The sequence below is a fragment of the Pleurodeles waltl genome, chromosome 1_1, assembly GCF_031143425.1.
Source record: "Pleurodeles waltl isolate 20211129_DDA chromosome 1_1, aPleWal1.hap1.20221129, whole genome shotgun sequence".
NCBI classification, from domain to species: Eukaryota; Metazoa; Chordata; class Amphibia; order Caudata; family Salamandridae; genus Pleurodeles; species Pleurodeles waltl.
In genome coordinates, this window is record NC_090436.1 from 829,991,892 (window position 1) to 830,014,668 (window position 22,777).

General features: G+C 40.8%; 1 protein-coding gene across 2 annotated transcripts in view; it reads right to left on the bottom strand.

Moving 5' to 3' along the window:
* Positions 1-7,994: 7,994 nt before the first annotated feature.
* Positions 7,995-22,777, bottom strand: part of TRPM3 (transient receptor potential cation channel subfamily M member 3) — a 1,350,903-nt gene continuing 1,336,120 nt past the window's right edge. For both annotated transcript variants that reach the window (XM_069228883.1, XM_069228872.1), the window contains 2 exons: positions 18,864-18,996; positions 7,995-10,480 (listed from right to left, as the gene is read on the bottom strand). In XM_069228883.1, the coding sequence (XP_069084984.1) occupies positions 9,025-10,480; positions 18,864-18,996 (1,589 nt within the window). In that variant the 3' untranslated portion in view covers positions 7,995-9,024. The remainder of the gene's footprint in view (positions 10,481-18,863; positions 18,997-22,777) is intronic.

Here is a 22,777-nt window from a genome sequence, read left to right on the forward strand (position 1 = left end):
GTTCAATTGAAACAAAAGTCCAAGATTGTTCCTTGTAATGGACATTCAATTTAGACTGCTTTACAATCCTTGCTGGAGCCCCTTGTCTCTGAAAGCTATTGATCATCGAGGTGAATTATCTACATCAACATGCTGCAGAAAGGGAATATCAAAGAAGATATTGAAAGGGAAGTTGTCTGAAGTTTGGAATGCTTTGTTTCTTATTGCTCTGGCCAAAACTTGCTCCTTTGTGTGGACATCTTTGAAATTGAGCAGGTGTACAAGGATATTTTGCATTAGAGGATTGGGACGTGGGAACTCAATGCATCTGCGTGATTGTAAGATCCATGCCTTTTTCTGTTCAGTCAGGGATCACATACTTGCTGGTTAAGTCTCTGGCCAACTTGGTAGCGTTCTGTCCATTTTCTAATCCCTCAGGGATCCTAACAAAGTGCAAGTTGAAGCGACAAGATCTACTTTCCATATCTTTGAGTTTTAGTGGTAGCTCTGTTAGTTCTGATTGAAGCTTCATAGTCAAAGAGTACTGTTTGTTCTTTATAATCTTCTGGATTGGAAACTCTCTGCTTGTTCAATGTGCAAGCTGAGTTGCTAAAGGTTTGAGTTAATCTGAACAAGCAGTTTGTTTATCTCTTTATGTGCTGTATCTTGTGAGGCATTAATCTCCCTGACTTTGAAAAGCATCTGCGGCAAGACCTCTGCCATTGGAGGGGACTGCATTAGGGATGGAATGAGTAAAAGACTGGATTCTGACAAAGTCATTTGTGTAGAACTTGCAGTACAATGAGTTGACACAGTCCCACTCATTCTGAGTACAGTTTCTATTGCTCTTAGCAGAACTACTTTCAAGAGTTTTTTGCAGATTGTTAACAGTAGAGAGTGAGGCATTTAGATTGTCTGAACTAGCTGAATTGATCCGCAGATCCTCTGCCCTGCTCTGATATATCAACCGGTTCTTCCCTCCCACCACTGTCACTTTGCATGCCCAATAGGAAAACATGGCATAAATTGGTGCCACTTTTGACAAAATCATGGTCCCACTCCCTGATTCCGTGGCGGCATTTCCTAAATCCTGGGTTGCAACAGAAGTCGATGTCCATGAGATGTAGTTTTGGGGTAGAGTTGGTGTTATACCATCTTGATTATGCACAGCAACATCCACAATATCCCCACTTGCCTGCTGTGTGTCAGAGCTCTTACAGGTTCTAATTTAGTGTTGATGTAAGGATTGTATTCATGGCGTTTGTTCTCTCCCTCAAGGCCTCTTTGTTCCTGGGAAAAGTCGCCTACTTAGTGCTCTAAATAGGAGGTTGATTCTTTTAGGGCGTAGTCTGTTGCTCAACCTCTGGAGAACTAGGGCTTAGCATTGTAGGAGTCGCTAATGGGCATGATGTTTAATACCCCTTGAAACTTTTCTAGGGAATCGAGCTTTCCCTGAGGGTTTACATAGTGAGTGCCATTTTATTGGATGGTGAGAAGCCTGGTTGAGCTTTTCCTTAATGTGGAGGGCACGCTGTGAAATCTCAAAGGGTCACAACCCGCATCTGCAGCGACACAGACTGCCTCTGCAACTCCTCAAGAGTCTCAGTTCTTGAAGGACACATGCTGTGCCCCCTCAAGATGCCACATAGATGTTATTATTTTCACAAGGACATTATTATTATTTTCACATCCTCCAATTCAATATATGATATGGACTATGAGGGTCATTCTGACCCTGGCGGCCGGTGGCCGCCAGGGCCACCGACCACGGGAGCACCGCCGACAGGCTGGCGGTGCTCCAATGAGCATTCTGACCGCGGCGGTTCAGCCGCGGTCAGAAGCGGAAAGTCAGCGGTCTCCCGCTGACTTTCCGCTGCTCATTGGAATCCTCCATGGCTGCGGAGCGCGCTCCGCAGCCATGAGGATTCTGACCCCCCCTACCGCCATCCAGTTCATGGCGGGAAAGCCGCCATGAACAGGATGGCGGTAGGGGGGGTCGCGGGGCCCCTGGGGGCCCCTGCCGTGCCCATGCCAATGGCATGGGCACGGCAGGGGCCCCCGTAAGAGGGCCCCAAAATGTATTTCACTGTCTGCCTTGCAGACAGTGAAATACGCGATGGGTGCAGTAGCACCCGTCGCACCTTCCCACTCCGCCGGCTCGATTACGAGCCGGCATCCTCGTGGGAAGGTCGTTTTCCCCCTGGGCTGGCGGGCGGTTTAACTGGAACCGCCCACCAGCCCAGGGGAAAACTCGTAATACCCGCCGCGGTCTTTTGACCGCGGCGCGGTAATTTGGAGGGCGGGATCCTGGCGGGCGGCCTCCGCCGCCCGCCAGGGTCATAATGAGGCCCTATGTCTGAAACAGAAAGCATTGTAGCGCAGCATTATAGCTCTACTATCTCTACTGTCAAGCCCTTGCTTTTGCCCCACTACGTATGCTCCTTTAGCTCTGCTATTAGCTAGTATAGTCCCCGGCTGTCTCCACATTGAATCCTCATTGTGCACCCCACTTAAGATAGGCCCTTTAAGCGATCCTTCCAGAGTCAGGTTTAATGATGGAGGGGGTGGTGAGTCAATATATCTACCCTCTTCCTGGTAATTGCTACACAAACCGTTCAATGTGTTTATGGGGTGTCATTTGGGGTGTGTCAGGCCTCCAGTCTACCCATGCAGATGCCAGAGCTATGTAGCGCAAAACTGTGTCCTTCTGGCCTTCCTTCTGTGCCCTCTTGGATGAGGTGCCCTTTCTAGGCCCCTCCTCCTGCATGTCTTGACTCTCGATGATGCCAAACAACACCTGCCCGAGCCCCGAAAAGCTCTTGGGAGCTTGAACCCCAGTGAGCCTCCAATTGGTGCTCTTGCAATGTGGTGCAGTATGGGTGGTGGGAGCTGCTGCTGTTTTCTCCATAGGGCTTACCGTAACTAGCAGTGTTGCAGGGCGAGAGCGGCGAGGCATGGCCTACTCGGGTCCCATCAACACCATCTTGCACAGTCCTTGTGACCCAGATGAAGTTCAACAATGGAGCATAAGGAGAGTTCTTGGTGCTTCACAGCTGGTTAAATGGATTGTAGTATTAATTGTGGTGGTGTTATGGTTTTAACATAACCAAATAAAGCTTGATTTGATTTATTTGTGAAATAGTGTGAGGTAAAAACTTGAGGAGAGCTCAGTGGAATAGCATACCATCCAAATGTAAATTTGCTTCTCACTAGCTTTTGGCAATCTTTACTTGATTCATTTTTTAATATGTTTTGCTATTTGGACCTCACATGTATGCACTACCTTACATTGTTTTAATTCCAACTCTCTAACACATTTAAACATTTGAGTTTGGAAGACTGTTATCATCACAGAAAATTGAGTTACACTGTTTCTGTATCATTTAGTGAACACACTAAGGGCCTGATTCTAACTTTGGAGGACGGTGTTAAACCATCCCAAAAGTGGCGGATATACCACCTACCGTATTACGAGTTCCATAGGATATAATGGACTCGTAATACGGTAGGTGGTATATCCGCCACTTTTGGGACGGTTTAACACCGTCCTCCAAAGTTAGAATCAGGCCCTAAGTATTTTTTTAGTGTTGACACTTAACGTAAGGAAACACAAGAGTCAGAGGCTTCAATTAATTTATTAACTAGATTCATGATAGCAAGCAGTAGTAAAATGTTAAATCCCATGGGCGTACAAACAGTCCCATGGGACAACGCATGCGTTATCACAGAGACAACAGTGACTTGACTTAGGAAAGATAAATAATTTCAGTTATCACATCTGTTATTGTGAAGGAATATTGTGCTAAAATCCAATATGTAGGACATGTGTATATCAACTATATAATAGCGTCACGCAAACTGTAAACAACAGAACTTCTTACTATATGAAAATATTTATAAAATACTGTACACTTCTTCCTTAAATGGCCAGCATATGTAAACAAACAGTTTTCTTTTCAGTCGAAATTTTTAAATAAAATATGATTTAAAGAATTTGATCTGTGAGGGCCCAGCCCTAGCCTTCTTGTGCTGTTTTGTGTGGCATGGTGCATGTGCACTCTCTCCTTGACTTTCATAGAGGACTTAGAGTATGCACACCAGAGTACACATTGTACTGGGACTGTGTGAAGGCATGGTCCTTTGCATAACATGCTAGTTCATCTCTCATACGATCACTGGTCGCCTATCACAACACACATCGATCAATTATACAATGACTCATTAAATAGGTATTGTGCCAAATGTAGATTGAAATGAAATAGAGCATGCAAATGCAGATTCCGTTTCTAACTCAACATGTGGGCCAACAGCACGGACATCTAATCACACACTATGTGACCCAATGTGATTTTGTGATCAGTTACACCATGGGTGTATTAGGGGAAGTTCATCAATGCATTAATCTCCAGTGTGATATCGAACTGCCTTGTTTTGCAACAAGGCTCAACAATATTGCTACTTGGCAGCTATAAATGTTGTCATATTGCTTATACAACAAGAGGCACGTACACTTTTACTGACCTCTGGAAGTCTTTAAATCGAAATTGGCAAATGGTGAGGGGCGCAAAAGAACAAGCAAATGCAATCTGTTTTTCTCATTTTATACGTCATTAATTCTAACATGTCTCCCCGTTGGCTGCAGAAAAACATGATTGACAGAAACAGAATTATTTAAAACCATAACTGAGTAGCCTCTTAGGGAGGCTTTGCAATTCATCTGCACGGATTTAGGGGGTCATTCCGACTCCCGCCGGCGGCGGTAACCGCCGAATGACCGCACCGCGTTCAAATGACCGCGGCGGCCATTCTGGCTTTCCCGCTGGGCTGGCGAGCGACCGCCATAAGGCCGCCCGCCGGCCCAGCGGGAAAGCGCCTTCAACGAGGAAGCCGGCTCCGAATGGAGCCGGCGGAGTTGAATGCGTGCGACGGGTGCAGTGTCACCCGTCGCGATTTTCAGTGTCTGCTTGGCAGACACTGAAAATCAATGTGGGGCCCTGTTAGGGGGCCCCTCAGTGCCCATGCCATTAGCATGGGCACTGCAGGGGCCCCCAGGGGCCCCACAACACCCATTACCGCCATCCAGGATGGCAGTAAGGGGGTCGGAATCCCCATGGCGGCGCTGCTTGCAGCGCTGCCGTGGAGGATTCCCTGGGGCAGCGGGAAACCAGCAGGACACCGCCGGTTTCCCGTTTCTGACCGCGGCTGTACCGCCGTGGTCAGAATGCCCATGGAAGCACCGCCAGCCTGTTGGCGGTGCTTCCGCGGTCGTTGGCCCTGGCGGTCGGTGACCGCCAGGGTCAGAATGACCCCCTTAGTCTAGACTTTGCTTTTCCAAGCCCAATATTTACCCACTCTAGATACTAAAACACATGTTTTTCAAAGTAGCCCTACACTGAAAAAAAAAACACGTCTCCAAATATTGCGAGGCTGGATTAGGTCATATCCTATCGCTTAAAATATTTTGAGACGGACATTAAATAGTACAAGTATGAATATTTGGCAGTCAATACTGGGGCAATTGATAGGGGTTGAGATGTCTGCAAACTAAGATCACTTGAAGATCAAAATAAACAACAGTTGTTGACTCAGTTCCTAATAATAGTCAAGGATAATTTCTCCAGTAATTCCTTTTAACCACAGCAAACTTTGAACTTAACTTTTCAGCACAAAGGAAATTCTGGTTAATGGTAACTATTCATTGTGATAATAATAATAATGATGTTCTATTCTCTGACAATATTACAATTATGATTGAATTTGCTTTGGTGACCCTGTAATATACTGTTTTGCAGAATTCATAGATGATGTCCCTTGGAAATGTTTCTATTGCAACCAGCTTCTACAGCGATGACACAACATATGATATGGAAGGGGAAGCCTCATGCTTTTCTCCATTTCTCTTGTGTATGATTACTAATGTCCCCTATATTTTTGAAGTAGCTGTTTTCCAAATGATAAAAATACTTTGCATACAAAAGAACGAACAGGTCACATGTAAATCCGATCAACAAAGTTTCAGCAATGCTGCTGCAGACATAATGGATATTTTTTCGATCCTAAAATTCATCAAGGAAATCAGGAAACAAAAACCTTCGGTACAAATGAGCGTTCCTCTTCATAGGGTTGGGTGCAGACAAATCAAATAATTTCTTTATGGTGTCCAAAAAGTGGCATTTCAAGTGCACGCTTTGGCTCAATAGGCAGTGTTTCAGTCATGCAATCAGGCCGGTCTCCAGGATTTGGCTACTGAGGCGGGGGTATGAGTGCAGTACTGGGACTAACCTGAACATGGTTCTGGCTTTTTCATAAAACCTGTTTTTCGGTCTTGGTTGGAGGTGGCGTTGATGTTCTGTGGAATATCTCTGACCCGCTGCACCTAACCACCATCTTCCCCACCTGCCCCTCAATCGTGGCTATGGATTCAACAACTTACTGAGAGAATAGTCCAATTTATTTCAAGAAAAAAGGCACTAGAGTTCTTCTTCCTGTGGTATTTTGGAGAGGGACTAAGACGGAATGCCACTCTGAAACTGGGTACGTACAACGTTATTTGTATACCACTTTGAAATGGCAGCTGTATTTGGCTACCGGATTAATCTGGTGTCCTAAACCGGAGCCAGGGTGTCGAGGTATTAGGCCACTGGAATGAGTGGTGGTGACAGAGAAAAGCAAGAGCCGCACGTAGCAGTAGAGTGAGCTATTAAGGTCTTCTAAGTGCTGTATTCCGCTTGGTTTGGTCAGGGGCGATAGCATCTACAATGATTTCACATTCATTCAGTTGGAAAGTTGTGGTTTTGCAGTAAAGCAGCAAACTAAAAGTTACCAAGTTCTCCACAATCTTTCAGATTTGGATCTGGTCAGCAGTTTTTGATTGTAAGTGGTAAAATGAACTATATCGAAGGGATTACTTTTTCACAATAATTCAGCGTTTGTGAAAAGCACCACTAATAGCGCTGGAAAGGTTTAAATTGTATATACTGGTAGCCTTGGTGGTGCTACTGTGGTTCTGTTTGTGCCATAGAAATACGCTTCATCATCACTAATAAATGATGCATTTCAGCAACAGCACATTAAAGACGACTATGAAAAATCCTTTACAGATGTGGACTGGGCAGTATTGTCACACTTCTCAACCCCTGTCGCATAGTGACTGAACTAACAGGACTATTTGTTTAAATCATATTCTTGTTTCACATTTGATGCCATCATATTGCCTATTCAACCACATTGGTTGAAGTGCCCAAAGGCAATAGCTGACTAGTGCGAACCAAAAATGTGTTGATATTTTAGGCATCGAATTTTATTGGGTATTAACTTTACTCTATGTCTGCACATCTGTGTGATAAAATGTACATTGTGTGTGTGCAAATATGTGGGTTTTTAGTAGTGGTTCTAGGCAGACTAACGTCCTAAAATGTCAGATAGAAGACCATCCCATTCATCAGCCAATGGGACTGTGCCCTTATTGCTTTTGTAGACGGCTGCCCTACCACTTCTTGCTTTCTGCTCAGCATATATGTGGGGGTACTGCTGTGACATTTGTGTACGGATGTCTTCCAAGCAGGAAGTACAACACGGTTTTCATACACTGTGCACACACTATACCTAGAAACTCTTGGAAGAAACCTGGAAGGTTGTGTTGTTACTGCTTTCAGCAACGAGCTCTGCTTCAGGTGCAAATAAAGTTAGTTGTGCTGGATTATTTATATGCTCTCTTATGCTCTATGTTGGTACCATGTGTACATATATGAGTCTATTTGTAGAGGGGTCTTTGGTGCCTCAGTATCACTGGTAGTGTTGTCATAGACATGCATGTCTTACTTGTCTGACATGCCTTACTTAAAACACCATGACTCATAGATTTTTTTATTATTATTATTATAGATAAAAACAAGTTTTTCGTTGTTGAGGTGCCTGCAACGTTCAGCCTTCTTGAGGAGCTGTTGCAGTGCGTGCTGTAATGTATGTGTCTCTCATTATTATCAAAAACATTGAAGTTTTTTTCATTTGCTTTTCATTTCTCAAAATCAGTTTGAGCAGGCCGAAATGTAGCAGGTTGAATCTGAAGTGCTGAAAAATGCTGGAAGTGACATCTGAAGACAGAAATAAAATACTTGACGGAAACAAGGAAATAGCGAGAAAAAACAGCAGTGCACTCACTGGCTTAACCATGCTCGCGAGTTATCCTCACTCTTTCACAGCACACGTTTCACTGAGGCATTTTCATTGACAACATGTGGTATAAAAATAAATATATAACATTAAACCCTATAATTACATTCATCCTGAGCTTGTTCAAACTGTGCTAAAATGCTCATTTTAATACGAGAAATAATTTTATTTTTCGTACAGAATCTATCTGTTCCCTTTAGCTAGCAATACAAAAGGCATTTCTCCCTTTTAGTCCTTCAATTGACGTATATTGTGGCACTATACTTTAATACAGTAGAGAAGTGTCAACTAGGACGGCCATCTTGTCTTCTTTTCTTCTCCTTCATGATCCCACAGCGAAGGCTCAGCGTGTTCGGTCCCAGGATGTGTTACTTGACCACTGCCTGCTGATTGCATTGAAAGATAGTCATGGTTGTCATTGGTCTGCTCAAAGTAATGCACATGAAAGGAAACACTGTGGAAATTGTGGAATATTTCATTTACAAGCCTTAGTTATCTTCTACCAAATAATCTCCTAAACTCTATTGACTGCTGGGACATCAACAAATCTCATACCGTAGGAATCTAGCTGGCAAGGCTACCAAGACTACTCTTCTTGACTCCTTGAGAACCTCTTTCCTTTCTTCAAGCCTATATTAAATGTCACCCCTCCCGCCCAACCCACTCCCTCTTTCCCCACAAGTGCAAATGTCTATTTGGCCAAGATTCAGTTAATTTGGCCTTTTGGCATGGAAAGAAAGTGCTAGCCAAACCAGTGGCAGGAATTGACTTTGACTGACTTCTCACTCTGTGAGGGTATTTTATCCTGCTGAAAAAGGCGAGGGATAGATGTCTGGAAAAACCTCTTTCTGCAAGCAGTGAGCTGTCTGAGGTCTAGCTGTGCTTACTTTCAAAGCTGCGGAAGGCAGGTGTTCGAGAAAGTCTTCTCATGGACAGGTTGTCTCTGCTCTCTGGCCTAGATGACTTGCTTCTCTGGAAGGGATTTCTTAGGCCAGCAGTGTTACGCTGCCTATCAAGCTTGTCACTGATAGAGTAGCTTTTCTTTGTTTGTGCGTACATCACATTTGGTTCATCTGCAGAGTAACTGTTGGCCCGTTCCATTTTGGGAAGTGAAATATTGTTGTATGTTCTTGCTGAGTTTGTATCATGGGACATTAATGAAACCGCAGTTGATCGATCTTTGGCTTGTTCCTCATTATCCTCATTATCTGAGCTGGGATGACTGAGCTCTGCTTCTCTTTCTGGATGACAGCAACCGAGGTTCTCAACCTTTTCTGTAACACTTCCTGGGGATGTGGACCTTTCAACAATTGGCAAGGGAGTGCTGCTCACACATCTAGTGTCTATGCAGTCTGTAATACTTGTATATTCAGCAGTTTTGACTGCAACCCCTAGGTTGCTATAGTAACTACGGGAGGGGGTAAATACAAAACTTTGAGATTTCACTATTGGGGTTTCCTCGAGAATGAATGGGGAGGTGGCTAGGTAGCGAGTACTTTTGGAGCGCTCCAAGCTATAATATAAGGGAGGGTCTGTGTCCCATGGGTTTTGGCCACTTGTGATTTGAACAGATTCTGAAGGATATGCAGTTGTATCCATGGCTGCAGAATCCTCACAGTTCCCATTTTTACTGAAACTTCTCCCACCAAGCCCAGTAGGAGCACAGCCCCGGTTTACTGGAACAGATGATGGCATTTCTGGTGGCTGAGCCTGATCGACTGATGCAGGTTCAATCATTGAACTGTCAATAGGGTCTAGACCCAGATGTGTTCCATCCATAGTAGAAACATAAATGTCAATGCAGGAAGAAGGCCTTCTAGAGTCATGGACAACTGATAAGGAATTGATGGGGGGAGGAGGAGGAATCTTTGCTTCTTTGGATACAGAGTGTGAACTACTTGCTCGATGAAGACTTAGAGTCCTTTCTTTAAAAAATCCTTCCATCTTTTCTAGCCCACTCTTATCCCTCATATTCACGGCATAGAAAGAGTGACTTCTCATACGGGGAATGAGCGTGGGTGAGGTCGGAGAAATTGGTTCTTCCCCTACAGGGTCTATGCTTTCCTGTAGCTTGTAGGTGTTCCCTTCTTGGCTGTTGAAGCTACTTTGTCTTACAATATAGGCTGTGTCTGTACAGTCAGAAGATGTCCTGGATCGTATTTTATTGGTTTCACCTCTCTCAACACCGGCTAGCCGTTCCATGGCTGTGGCCATCCGTCCCAACATTTCTTCCAGCTGAGCAAGCCTGATGTCCACAGTCTGAAGAGATGCCTTCATAAAATGTTCCCGTTCGTTTACTTCCTCCAGTCGCATAGACATATTTTCAACCCTATGAGACAGAAATACTGAGTTAGTGTTTCAATTTATTTCTCCCTTAATTACTATTGTAGGAGTATTTTTATTAATTAAAATAATGCTTGACTTTGCTGTTGTTTAGGTTAGCATAACTAGGCCACAATTGGCTTTACTGGACCTCAGCTTGCTTGCACTAATTTGCACTTTACATTCATAGACAAAAAGTGTTGTTTCTTTTTCCATGAATGAGCTTTCAGTTTCACATCATTAGTTGGAGTTCTTTTCCAGTTCAAAAAGTAAAAGAAATTGATTTATTGTCCATGATGAACCTTAGAGGTTGCAAATCTAATGTATTAATTTGCCTCCTCGAGAACATGTGTTGAGATGTGTCATTCAAGTCACAATTTAAAGGCCTGTAGCCCAGCCCACAAATGTGCTTTATTCATTACTTAAATAAATGGAGTATTTTCATTTTGTTTTTTTTCAATAGTGCAATGTAATTTCCAATGTTTGCACAGTAGAGTGCTCAATTATTATTCATAATGTAGGTGTTTTCTGAATGTTTCTTATATCATGACACACAAGGTCTGCCAAATTGATTGGTTCATGTTATGCATCCTTGTTAGTACCCCCTATAATGCTTAATCTCACCATGTTGAATATGTGTTTTGCTCTGTCTGAAACCTAAAAAAACGTCCCCCTTTTGTGATGTGTGCCAGACTTTTTGTGTCTTTCAATCCAGGCAGCTACCATGTCAGACTGTTATCTGATTATGTATTTAGATTTTTTGCTTACTTTCTTGAAAGCGGATTCCTCGTTGGTTTCCCAGCTCATTTATACTTAGATCTATTTTGCCTTTAAACTGTGTAGAGGCTTCCTAATCTGTCTAATGATTTATACTCAGACTCTCCTTGACTCTTGATCTGAGCAGATGTATGTTAGTCATCTGCAGAACTATATTTTGGTTCTGGTTATTTACTTGATTTACTTGACTTGGTAAGTGGCCTTATGTTATGATATTTCACAACTGGCTTTATTGGCATTATTGATGCTGATTTGAATCTGACGATTTTTATCTTCTGTAATGATTCTTCATTTATAACAAAACATTAAGGTTGTGACCTTGAAATTCATCCACAGAAGGTTTCATTAATGGCAAAGGCGCACCGTTCTAGGTGACTCCCATGGCCCGATCGTGCATAAGAACCCTTTCAACTTATTAAGCGTTGACACTATCTTCTCATTCCCTCAGCAATGACACATGACACAATTAATATTGAGATGGTGATTGGTATGGCTCGATGTACTTTAGTTACTTCTAAGTTGAAAATATATCCAGATACTAGATTGTTTAAAACAGATGAAAAGCAATTCCACACTTTAAAATATATTTGTACAAGAAAATGAAAACCTTGACAAAACTGTCAGATTCACAATACTGCAGCTGCAGTTTTAATCATTTACCACCTTCCATCAACAATGACATCAAGACTTGCTGTGGATTATATTAGAGTTTATTGTTCTACTTTGCTTACCATCTGAAATGTGTCAAATTGAATGGCACTCCATTCCAAGTAGTCTTCCTGGGCTCCAAGCATTGTTTCAAGAGCCAGGCAGTAAAGACATTACACAAACAGTTAGGCCGCAGCTCATGTGAATATACTTGTGATGAATACCTGTAGCTCTTTTCATAATCGTGGTGGGTGCATGGGGAGCAAATGCAGTTTGTAATCTCCAGTAGCCAACAAATACATGGAGGGAGCAGCAAAGTAGAATGTTCAGATATTTTCTTGTTGTTATCTGATGCCACTTTCCCTTCATTTCCACATTTCTTGCTCTATTAATCAGTGGTGAGAATCTAACATACTAACACAATTGAAAGTCTAGGTTATTTGAGTGTGTTATCCCACATTCCCTGGAAGGTTGACATGGGCAGGTGCTCTGGCATATGTTGATTTCAAACTATGATATTTTTTTCTAAATAACTCTAAAGCCGTTTGATGGTCTGTTTCAGGTTTGGTAGAGATGGTTTTGTAAATTTTGGTGTTCATTCCAAACAAGCCAGAAGTTATTCGATAGGCTCTAAGCTCTTTCAAGAGTAGCATTTTTGGGATAGGGATATGAAATACATGCTTTGATTTTTACTCTCTGCTCCATCAACTCTTATTGGACGTACTGATAACAAATTTGGCAGGAATAAGATTTTGCCCCAACACTCTCTGGACATGACCACCAACCACATCCAGTGGTCTTCAGGTTCAGGGATTGGAGGGAGGCCAGGCCCAACAGGAGCCCAATGGTTAAGGCTGTACCCTGTGGGCTCTCTGTACAGTCATACAAACAAGCCCAATGCTCAACCTCAATTTCCTCCCACATCTAACTATATTTGTCCTTTGGCTAAACTAATTACATTCAATACCTAGCTTCAGCCAGACCATGTTCTGAGTGATCAAACTACCAATGCAGCTTCAGTGATGTTATCAACATCATTTGTGATGTCTGTGTAGTGTTATAAGCCCCATACTGAAGGAAGTTGTGGTTGCAATGGTCACTATACCTTGTGGATATCAGTGGATGTCCTAGGTTTTGTAGCCTTCCCATATTTTCCTCTCCATTGAAGGTTTAGGTAAATTTATATGTTTATTTATAATTATTATTTTCCTTTCTGTGTAATAAAATATCTTCTTTTGAACAAAGGTTTTCAATATTTGTTTAGGGTTTGTGATGATATCCATTGGCCTCTGCCCACAATAAGAAACTGTGGTACACCATCTCTGGGCCAAACTATGTGCCCGGAGAGTGTGCTGCACATATCCTATGTTTGAACACTTTGGCACTTGCTTAGCTTATTTAATTAAGGCATGGCATCACAAATTTCATGCAGTTTAGTGCAGAGAACAAATGTTCAAAGGGGTGTCAAATAAGAAGTATTTTCCCAATTTCTACTAAATTTAGCTTGACACTAACGCTTTTGTTGATTTGCTGTAAATCTGTTCAGTATTTTTGATGGGTTTGCATTAGCAAAAGGTACCAACTGGGCTTGAAAGGATTAACACTTTTGTATATCTTGTCAGTTGAAAAGTCATTTGCTGATTTGCTTTTAACTTTTAGCACCATTTGATAAATATCCATGAGTGCTAAGTCTGCACAACATTTGGCAGAAGCTAGAAAGGATTAGTTTTCTATTAGTATGTCACGTTTTATGCCAATCCATCATGGGTGTGTAATAAAGTTTTCCTTTGCTTATAATTTTGATTGCCATTTTATTTTTTATTGATGTGTGCCACAGCCTGCCCTGAGATGAGAGAAATGCAGGGCGTCTCCTCTGCTGCTGATTGTCACAGCTCCAGTCCTCCATGGTGATTGGCAGCATGGAGGACTGGAGCAGTGATTGGCTAGACACTCCAAAGTGCACATGTCAGTCTGGCCAGCTGCCTTGCGACGGCCAGTCTGACATGCGCACTTTAAAGCTCTCCAACACCAGCTGTCATAAATAGCTGGGTGGGGAGCAAGCACAGGCCTCCAGGTCCTTAAGGAACTTCCAGCCAACCCGCAACATCCAATCCTGCCTCTTCTCTCTTGCTGGTTAATAGCATGATAGCGGTGTCTGGATTGGTTAGGGGTTCGTTCCACATTCTTTGGGACCACTGGGATCTTCCTGATGTCTAGTGGGTTGTGTCATGCTTCTTCCCTACTGCCCAGCTTACACTGTTTTCCTCTCATAGTTTTCCACTGTAATGTTGGGTAGTACTCTCCCTGGTGAGCTGTGATTCACTCAATCTCTCATTTTATCATTGTCCACACTGCCGCCTTTGATGTACCATTGGCAAGTTAAAGCTTATGTAACCTACTTCAGTTTTATCTTTGTGTAACTTATTTGTGTTTAATTTGTATATGACATCCATTACGTAGTCAGGCAACACCCTTGCTATATAAAAGTGGACAAATAACATAAACTAACTGAAGAGGGGACACTGCAGTAGTCCCTGTTATTATGCGGTGCACTGTGCATGTGGCAAACTGTAAAGGGGGCACTCTATAGTCTCTTTCTGTCAGTATGCAGTACAGAACTGGCTAGCAAGGACAGCATATGGGTCTGTTTCTGGTTAGTATGTGATTGCAAAAGTAGCGCATCCAAAGTCTGTCCATCTTATAAACAAAACACTTCCATTTAGGGTGCAAGCCCATGGCCCTATACACCCCCTCAGAAACGCAACCTATAGCTGTGTTATTTTTTCACACACAAAGGTCACAGATTGCCAAAGCATTCTAATTTTAGCAGGTGAGCAGGCACTTCAGTTATCCCAACACCAAGAAAAGGATGATGTTTAAAACATGAGCCACATTTAGGCACCAAGCCTGCGTTGATATGGAAGAACCTGAAAATGAGTAAACTGAGAGCAAGTTCAACAGTACTTGTGCATGTGAGTACAGGGAGCGAAAGTGCAGAGCAGACAGTTCAGGATCACAGGTCGAGATGGTGTGTGCTGCACACCTGTCCCAGCCCATTCACAGGGCTATTCTAAGTGCACACCAGTGTGTGCATAAAGAAAGGAATTGGTGCTGCTGAAAAACAGTGGCAGAAAAGATTTGAACAGAATTTAAAGATAAACCACAAACAGCAATTAATGCCTCTTCTTGACCATTATGCAGTAATTAAGGGCCTGATTTAGATCTTAGTGGAGGGAGTACTCCACCACAAATGTTATGGATATCCCATCAACTGTATTATGATCTCCATAGGATAGTATTGGAGTGTAATATGGCGGACAGGATATCCATCACGTTTGTGACGCAGTATTCCCCTCTGTCAACATCTAAATCAGGCACTACATTTTTGTGTTCAGAAGTAAAGACATCGTCTAGTTTCTAAATTAATGATTCAGCAACATATGTAGTTCAAAAGTAAAAGAGTTTGTCATAGACTGGTACAAATGTTAGTGCTTGACTGCTGCTCACAGGATCCACCCACCTTTGTACAGAGCTAAAGGCAGAAAACATCTGTTTTCATAAAAATGCTGATGACTTTAAAACCTCTAGCCTTTTTCAAGGGTCCTCTTTGCATTTAGTTAAAGTATCCTAAAAATGAACAGGACAGCGTTGGCTCCAGTAATATGTTGTTGGACCCAGTCTCGACTGAGTGACATCCAGTGGTTCTACATTTTTTTTAAATCTTGGCAGTAGATGGGTTAGGAGGATGGAGTAACCTTGATCAAAAATCTAGGATCACCTTCAATTCGAGTCACGAAGTTAGGATCAGGTGACGGATATGCCGTCCGCCATATTACAGGTTCCATTTTATCCAATCCAAGGTCGTAATCAAGCCCTATGTTTGTATTTGTGATGCCTATTGTTTTATTTTGGGTTTTTGGAGGGAGGGGTTGTTTTATTTTGTTTTTTGGGAAGCAATGGGCCACTTTGCTCGTCCCACCACTTTCAAATGTTACCAGCTGCCTCAGTTAGCAAGGTATTTCAGATTTTGTGATGGACCAAGGGTAAGCGGAGTGAAGAAAGACTTGGAGGATAAAATATATTTTTAATATACTAATAACTTTGGCATAGGTTTATGGATTTGCACAAACTTTTGAAGCGATCTAGCATGTTAGACTTCTTGTGACATTGTAAAGGTTGTCCAGATCCAACAATGGGAGGGCTTAGTTAAAAAGGGACAGCAACAATGTTGATTTGCTTATAAAATTGGCACTGAGTGAAGAATCTGCACAATAATTGGAGAGCAAAAACGGCTATGGGATTTAAAATGGTAAACACTACTTTTTGATCTCACAAATAACTGTGTCCTTCCTTGATAAATATGCTGAGTCTGTCAAATTTTATGCATATTTCTCATATGCCTGAAATGGAATTAGATGTACAGCCAGCATATGAGCTGTGTCACGCACTGTGGAGTTATCCTGGTGGGTGTACTGGAGTATGACAGTGGATATATTCATATTTAATGTTGCTTATCTGTACATATGATGGTGAGTATGTTTCTGTATGATTTGAGGTGATTTTACATAAAGTGTTAAGTGTGTTGAGTTATGATGGTGGGCGTATTGGAGTATATTGGTGGGATGCTGGCTTAAGATTGTGACTATGTTGAGGTATGATGTTGGTTTTGTGGATTTATGATAGTGGCTGTGTGAGTGTATGATGCTGGCTGTGCAGCTGTATGATAGTCATTGTGTTTGGGACTGATGGTGGTTCTTCAGATGTATGATAAAGTACGTTTGGATCTATAATGTTTATATTTATATGTACATCTGATTGTGGATGGTTTGCTGTAGGGTGTTGGTTGAGTGGACAAATGAGTGCTGGCATATGACAGCATGGGCACTGACGTATTGCTCTGAGTATTTTTTCTTATGACAGGATGTGTTTGGTCAAAATGATGGCCTATAATGTGAGGTGTGTGGATGTATAATCGTTGTACTGTTAATATATGATATTCATTATGTGAGTATATAGTGTCTTGGTGTATGAATGTAGTTCTATTGATATATGTTGGGGGTGCTATGAAACTATAATGTTTCTTGTTTTGACATCTGATGGTGGATGTATTGCTGCATAATATTAGTTGTGCTGGGTCACACTTATTTTCACTATTGTGTGGCATAAATATGCTAATGCCATGCCGCTGAAAATAATTACGGCAAATAGTATGTTGTTTGAACAAATGTACTAATAAACACATATTCACCTATTACTACAGTGCAGATGTCAAATTCAATGGTATTACCACAGTAAAGTTTAACTGATTTGGTAACACAGTGCTTATTGTCTGATAATTTGCATTCTAAAATCATGTGAAAGTTGAAAACAACTGAGTGCCTAATCACAAAACCTAGTTATAATATTTTTATATAATTCTAAAGATGTGACCATTTGGGCTTCTGGATATGAGAACATATATTTGTTTGTAACTACTGCACATTACAAAAGTATGGTCTAAGCCATACATGCAGATCACCTGAGTGTGCACATAACAAAAGTATGGTCTAAACTACACATGTAGATCTGCTGAGTGTGATGCGCAATTTGCTCTATGAGAAATTGGGTTGTTGGTTCAGGAGGGTGTGAGTCCTTCGCAAGCAACAGCCATAATCGACATCACTCACTTAACCTGTGCTTAATACTCTGGTAACTTGGCACAAATGCAGTCAGGCTATGTGTAAAGACTTTATGCAGCACACTAACAGGAATAGAGTGAAACCATAACACAAACAAATCCCACACCAATTTAGAAAATCAGTCTAAATTTTAATAAACTATTTGAGATAAAAACGACAGAAGTCCAATCAATAGATCTGGAGATATGGAATTTTAAAAGATTTAGATAAAAGTAGCACCAAAAGGCACAAAGCACAAAGGATATCTGTACAAAGTCACAATTTCAGGCCAACTGCAATGGAGCGCAGGAAGGACACAGGACCAAGTTTGGCCTGTTGAGGATTGAAACTTATGTCCTTGGTGCGCGGCTTGCGTGGTGCTGCTTTGCAAGACTTTGCGTCATCTGGTGGGATTACCTTATTACATCTTATAAGTGCAATATGCAATTTGAAAAATATACATTTTTAGAGCTTGGTGTCTCTGGAATTACAATTTAAAATCACAATTTATGGTGAAGTCGGATTTTAAACTGCAATTCTGAGAATGACACTTTTAAAAGATGCATTTTCTGATTTTAGTCATTTGGTGCCTACTGCCTGTCTCCAATCACTTGTCCCGGGTGTGTATTTCTTCTAGACAGCCACACATAATGGGAGCTCAGGTGTTACTTGATGGGCAATCCTGGGAGTAAGAGAGGGAGGATTTGGACCTACCCTCCCTTACACCTGAAAAGGCTGTGTCCTTTCCCCACACAAAGGGATGCATAACCCATTGTAGTGCTTCTTGCTTCTAAGCGCTATTTTACAGTTTAATCTTTAAAAATTCATAACTCAAGTTCTACTTATTGGGTTTATGTAATTTTGGTCTTATTTTATTTATTAAATTGAGATATACATCTCTAACCTGGTGTGGAATGTTTGGTGTGTGGTGTTTTACCTCTTATTGCTCAAAGAGTTGAACAAATACTTTACACATTGCCTCTAAGATAAGCCTGACTACTCTGTGCCAAGTTACAAGAGGGTGAGCACAGCTTAATTTAGGGTTTGCCTGAAACTTACCCTGACTAGGATTGTGGTTGCTGCTTGACAAGGGCTTACACCCCAGTGAACCAACAACCCAATTTCTAACAGTATTGAAACCCTGAAGTAGCTCCATCAAAACATATACATTTCTTAATTGCTGCCATGTTAATTTAATTTGTTAAAATTGTGCCTGTTTGTATTCAGTGACTGCAATGGAACCTCATATGTTCTCCAGATCTCAAAAAGCTAAACCTTACATATGAATTTACAGAAAAAGTTACACACCTTTCGGACGTGACCCGTATCCGTTCATCATTGGAAGAGTTGAACCTGTCATCCTTCTCTCGAAAGTATTCTTCAATGCACTGCTCTTCAAAGTCATGTACTTTCTTAAGCTCATCCTCTGTTATGAAAAGTTCTGTTGTAGGACACATGCAAGAATAAATATGTTATGTTGATAAGCAATGGATCTGCCACAAGCATGCTTGATACAATTAAATTATCCACATGTATTCTATTTTGCACCTAAATGTAGAATCCTTTTTTTTATGGCCTGACATTTTTCTTTCTAAATGGATGCACATTAGTACTGTACATTGTGACTGTGTGAGTTATTAGCCGGCTTTGAGCATTTTTTTATTTGGTCCTTTCCAATTTACATTTGAGTACGATGTGGAGTAACACAAACCACACCATGGACAAGATGTTGCCCAGAGACACATTTCTAAGTGATCCAACAATGCGAAAACCACACGGATACTCCTTTAATTCATCTGATGGTGGAAAGAAATGGAGGACGTTGTTGTGCACAGTACGTTAAGATTGTTAAAATACAAACACTGTTTTGACAGTTTCTGCAGTAAAGAAAACACGTTAAATCTCAAACAAAACACCTCCCTTTGTACTTGCCGCTACAGCAAGACAAGTACATTATGTATATTTCTGTATTACAATAGGTGGTTGAAATTAATAAGTGGTGATCTTTTTTAATATGGTGACTATAATCCAGTGATTTTGTTGAACACTGTGGACTGGTTAACATAGGTCTAGTTTAGTTAACATAACCAACCAGGCTGAGCTAGGCTACATTATAAAAAGTGCATGTTCAAAAGTAGTGCAGGAGCATTATTTTCATTTGCTTTTAGAAAATCAATTAAATTCGGCTTCAGCTATAGTCTGTCTAGGTGTCTGTAAGTATAAAGTAACGTTTCCCGTGGCGTTCACTCCTAAAAACAAAAGCTGCGTCCAAAGGGATGTCCTTTCAAAACATTGCAAGGTTACGGGCTAAAGTTCCACTGCCATGTTCACATTGCAGAACAGTCTATTGTAGTAAGTTACATTTTGAGGTAGGAATTTTGGACATTACCAGTCCTATAGTTTACATTGCTATCTTTTTTACCTAGTGTCATGCTATTACATTGTGTGTTGTCTTTGTCTGAAACATTATATCAGAGGTGCCATTTAGGGATTAGGTCATTTTTCAGCTGAAGTACTAGAGAGGGCTAGTGCTGTGTGGTCCTCTGCTATTAGGGCATGTTATTATTAATTTGATTATTGACATGTGTGCTGTGATTATCTAATTTCTTAAACACAGATTACATTATGACATGTATTAATAAACGCCTCTGGGTCGAACTATGTACTTCATGTAATGATTCATTTGACCTCTAAATACATCTATAAACTGAGAACTAAAAGAAGCCTTTTTCACTAATAGTCTTGGCTGATTGTTCAAGTTTCTTTTTTTGCGTGTTGTACCTCCTGACTGTTAAAGAAGCTGTAGTGTCAACACCAAAGTGGTAGTGGTCGTGATGACTCTACTGGCTGTTTAACATGATTCTTAGGGGCGTTTTAGTATTTGCCATACTTTAGCTTCACTACTCGAATAAGACTGTAGTGGAGTACTTCAGAGATGATCTACATGATAGGACATATATGGATCCATCACGTATGCTGGTTTTGCCAGAAGAGTGCTTCTATGACTGTGTGGATGATAAAGAGTGTATTGATGCAATGGTAGTAGGATAATATTTTTATGCAAATAAGTGCTTCGCCATCTTTGAACATTAGCGCAAAGTTATATATGTAGTATTCCTTCTTTGTCGGAAGTGATATAGTTGCAGACCAGCTAGAGATGTGAGTGACTCATGTGTGCAAATAAGATCTTGTAGAAAGACTCCTTACCATGGATGGTTCAGTCTTGGTGGACTGATGATCGCACCCAAGAACCATCTGCCATTTAATTCAAATCCTACCATTCCTCTACCAAGACTCCCCATCCACCAGGGTTGGCAAGCAGCAGAAGAATGGAGCTAGAGATTTGATCTTTGGACATTATTTACCAATTTTGCCTGGTGAAATAGAGGAGAAAGCCCGAGGCTTTGTTAACATTGTTTGCCATTTCTACTGCTTGCTAACTGCCAGTGAACGGTTCACTGACACAATATTGTGGTAAAAATATCCTTGACATAAATATTGTGTAAAATATATTGTTTACCACAATTTTGTGCCTCTATACTTATAATGATAAGTACTGAAATATCAGAAAAAATATTTTTGACAGAAATATCATCCAAAAAAAAACAAAAATATTGATTTTTTAATATAAATAAAATTGAAAGTAGTAAATGTCAAATATTTTTAATATATTGTAAATTAAATAAATGTCACTATTTCACAAAAATGTGATACTATATACACTTATAAACACACAAACATATACAGTATGTGTGGTAGAACATATATATATATATATATATATATATATATATATATATATATATATATATATATATATATATAAAATTGAAGATGCAGCTTATTTAACGGCGAGACGCGCCCGGCGTTCGGAAAACGTCTATAGACGCTGCAATTGGAGCCTCCGAATCGGGGTCGGAGGACGCCGGCGAGGAGGGAGCTCTGTTGCAGGTAAGCTCTTTACATTACTAAGTGAATTAACGCCGATACAGCCCTGTCAAATCCATCACGGCTATAAGTGTTTGGGGCCACCAAGGAGCATATTTCAAAACTATATCAAAGCAAGAAACGTGTACTGTGAAATTGTGAAAGCTGTTGAAAGAGAGAACGTTTGAAATACTACATTCAAATGGAGAATAGAAAAGCAAAAAGAGTGGAGATAGCAACAAAGCTTTTTGATACCAGTAAAGTGTACAATGAGGAACAATTAACAGATACAGCGGTAAACTTATGTAAAAACTTATCTGTGAAGCAACTATTTTTTGAATTGGAAAAACATTACAGAAAAGAAATTAATAAAAGCTGGGAGATTCTTTCCTTAGAAAAGTATATTGAGGTAAAAAGAATTCCAAGAGGTCTACGAATTCTGAAAATTCCAACATATTCAGGGATGAAACCTGAATTATAATTGAATGGGCAGAAAACAATACACAATGTTCACTGAATATGATGAGAATTCTTATAAAACATGCTAAATCAGATGTAGAAGACATTCAAATAAAAATTAAAGAATTAGAAGACAAACTTAGCAGTTATGATGATAAAAGTGAACAGATTTCCTTACGACAAACTATGGTGAAGCGACTCAATAATTATGAGGATGAGATTCAAGAGAGAAAAAGAAGCAAATATTTAAGGGATGAGAAAGATTATAAATTTGGCAGGGTATATACCTTTGCAAAAAGATTTGAACATTTGAAACAAGAATCAAGATATAACAAATTTCAACAACAACGCAATGATGAAGAAACTTCCATAGAATCAGAAGTTGAATCGAGTGAAGAAGAGGGCTCTATGGATGGCAGCACTTTTTTAGAGGAAATGCAGGTACTTTATTTGGATCAAAAACTATCGAGAGGAAGGGGCAGAAGCAGGGGTCGTGGTTCTGGCTTCAGACGCAATCAAATTGGATCAATAAGAGAAAAACAAGGAGAGCCAAAAGAGGCAGAAAAAAGACAATATCCTCTACGAAGTCAGAAGAAGTAAAAATGACCCCAAATTTGGTAGTAAACCTCTCGAACTATCAATTAACTGATACAGAAGAGAACATTTTGAATAAAGGTTTGTCATTTTGCCCTGAGATTCATTTTGATTATGCGGATATTCGGATTGACATTTATAAATTTGTGAGAAAGTTGAAACTACTCAAATTTCATGCACAGCAAAGTAAAAAGGTAACCGCTAATATGATTAGTAAGATGATTGAAGAACCGGAAGAGATT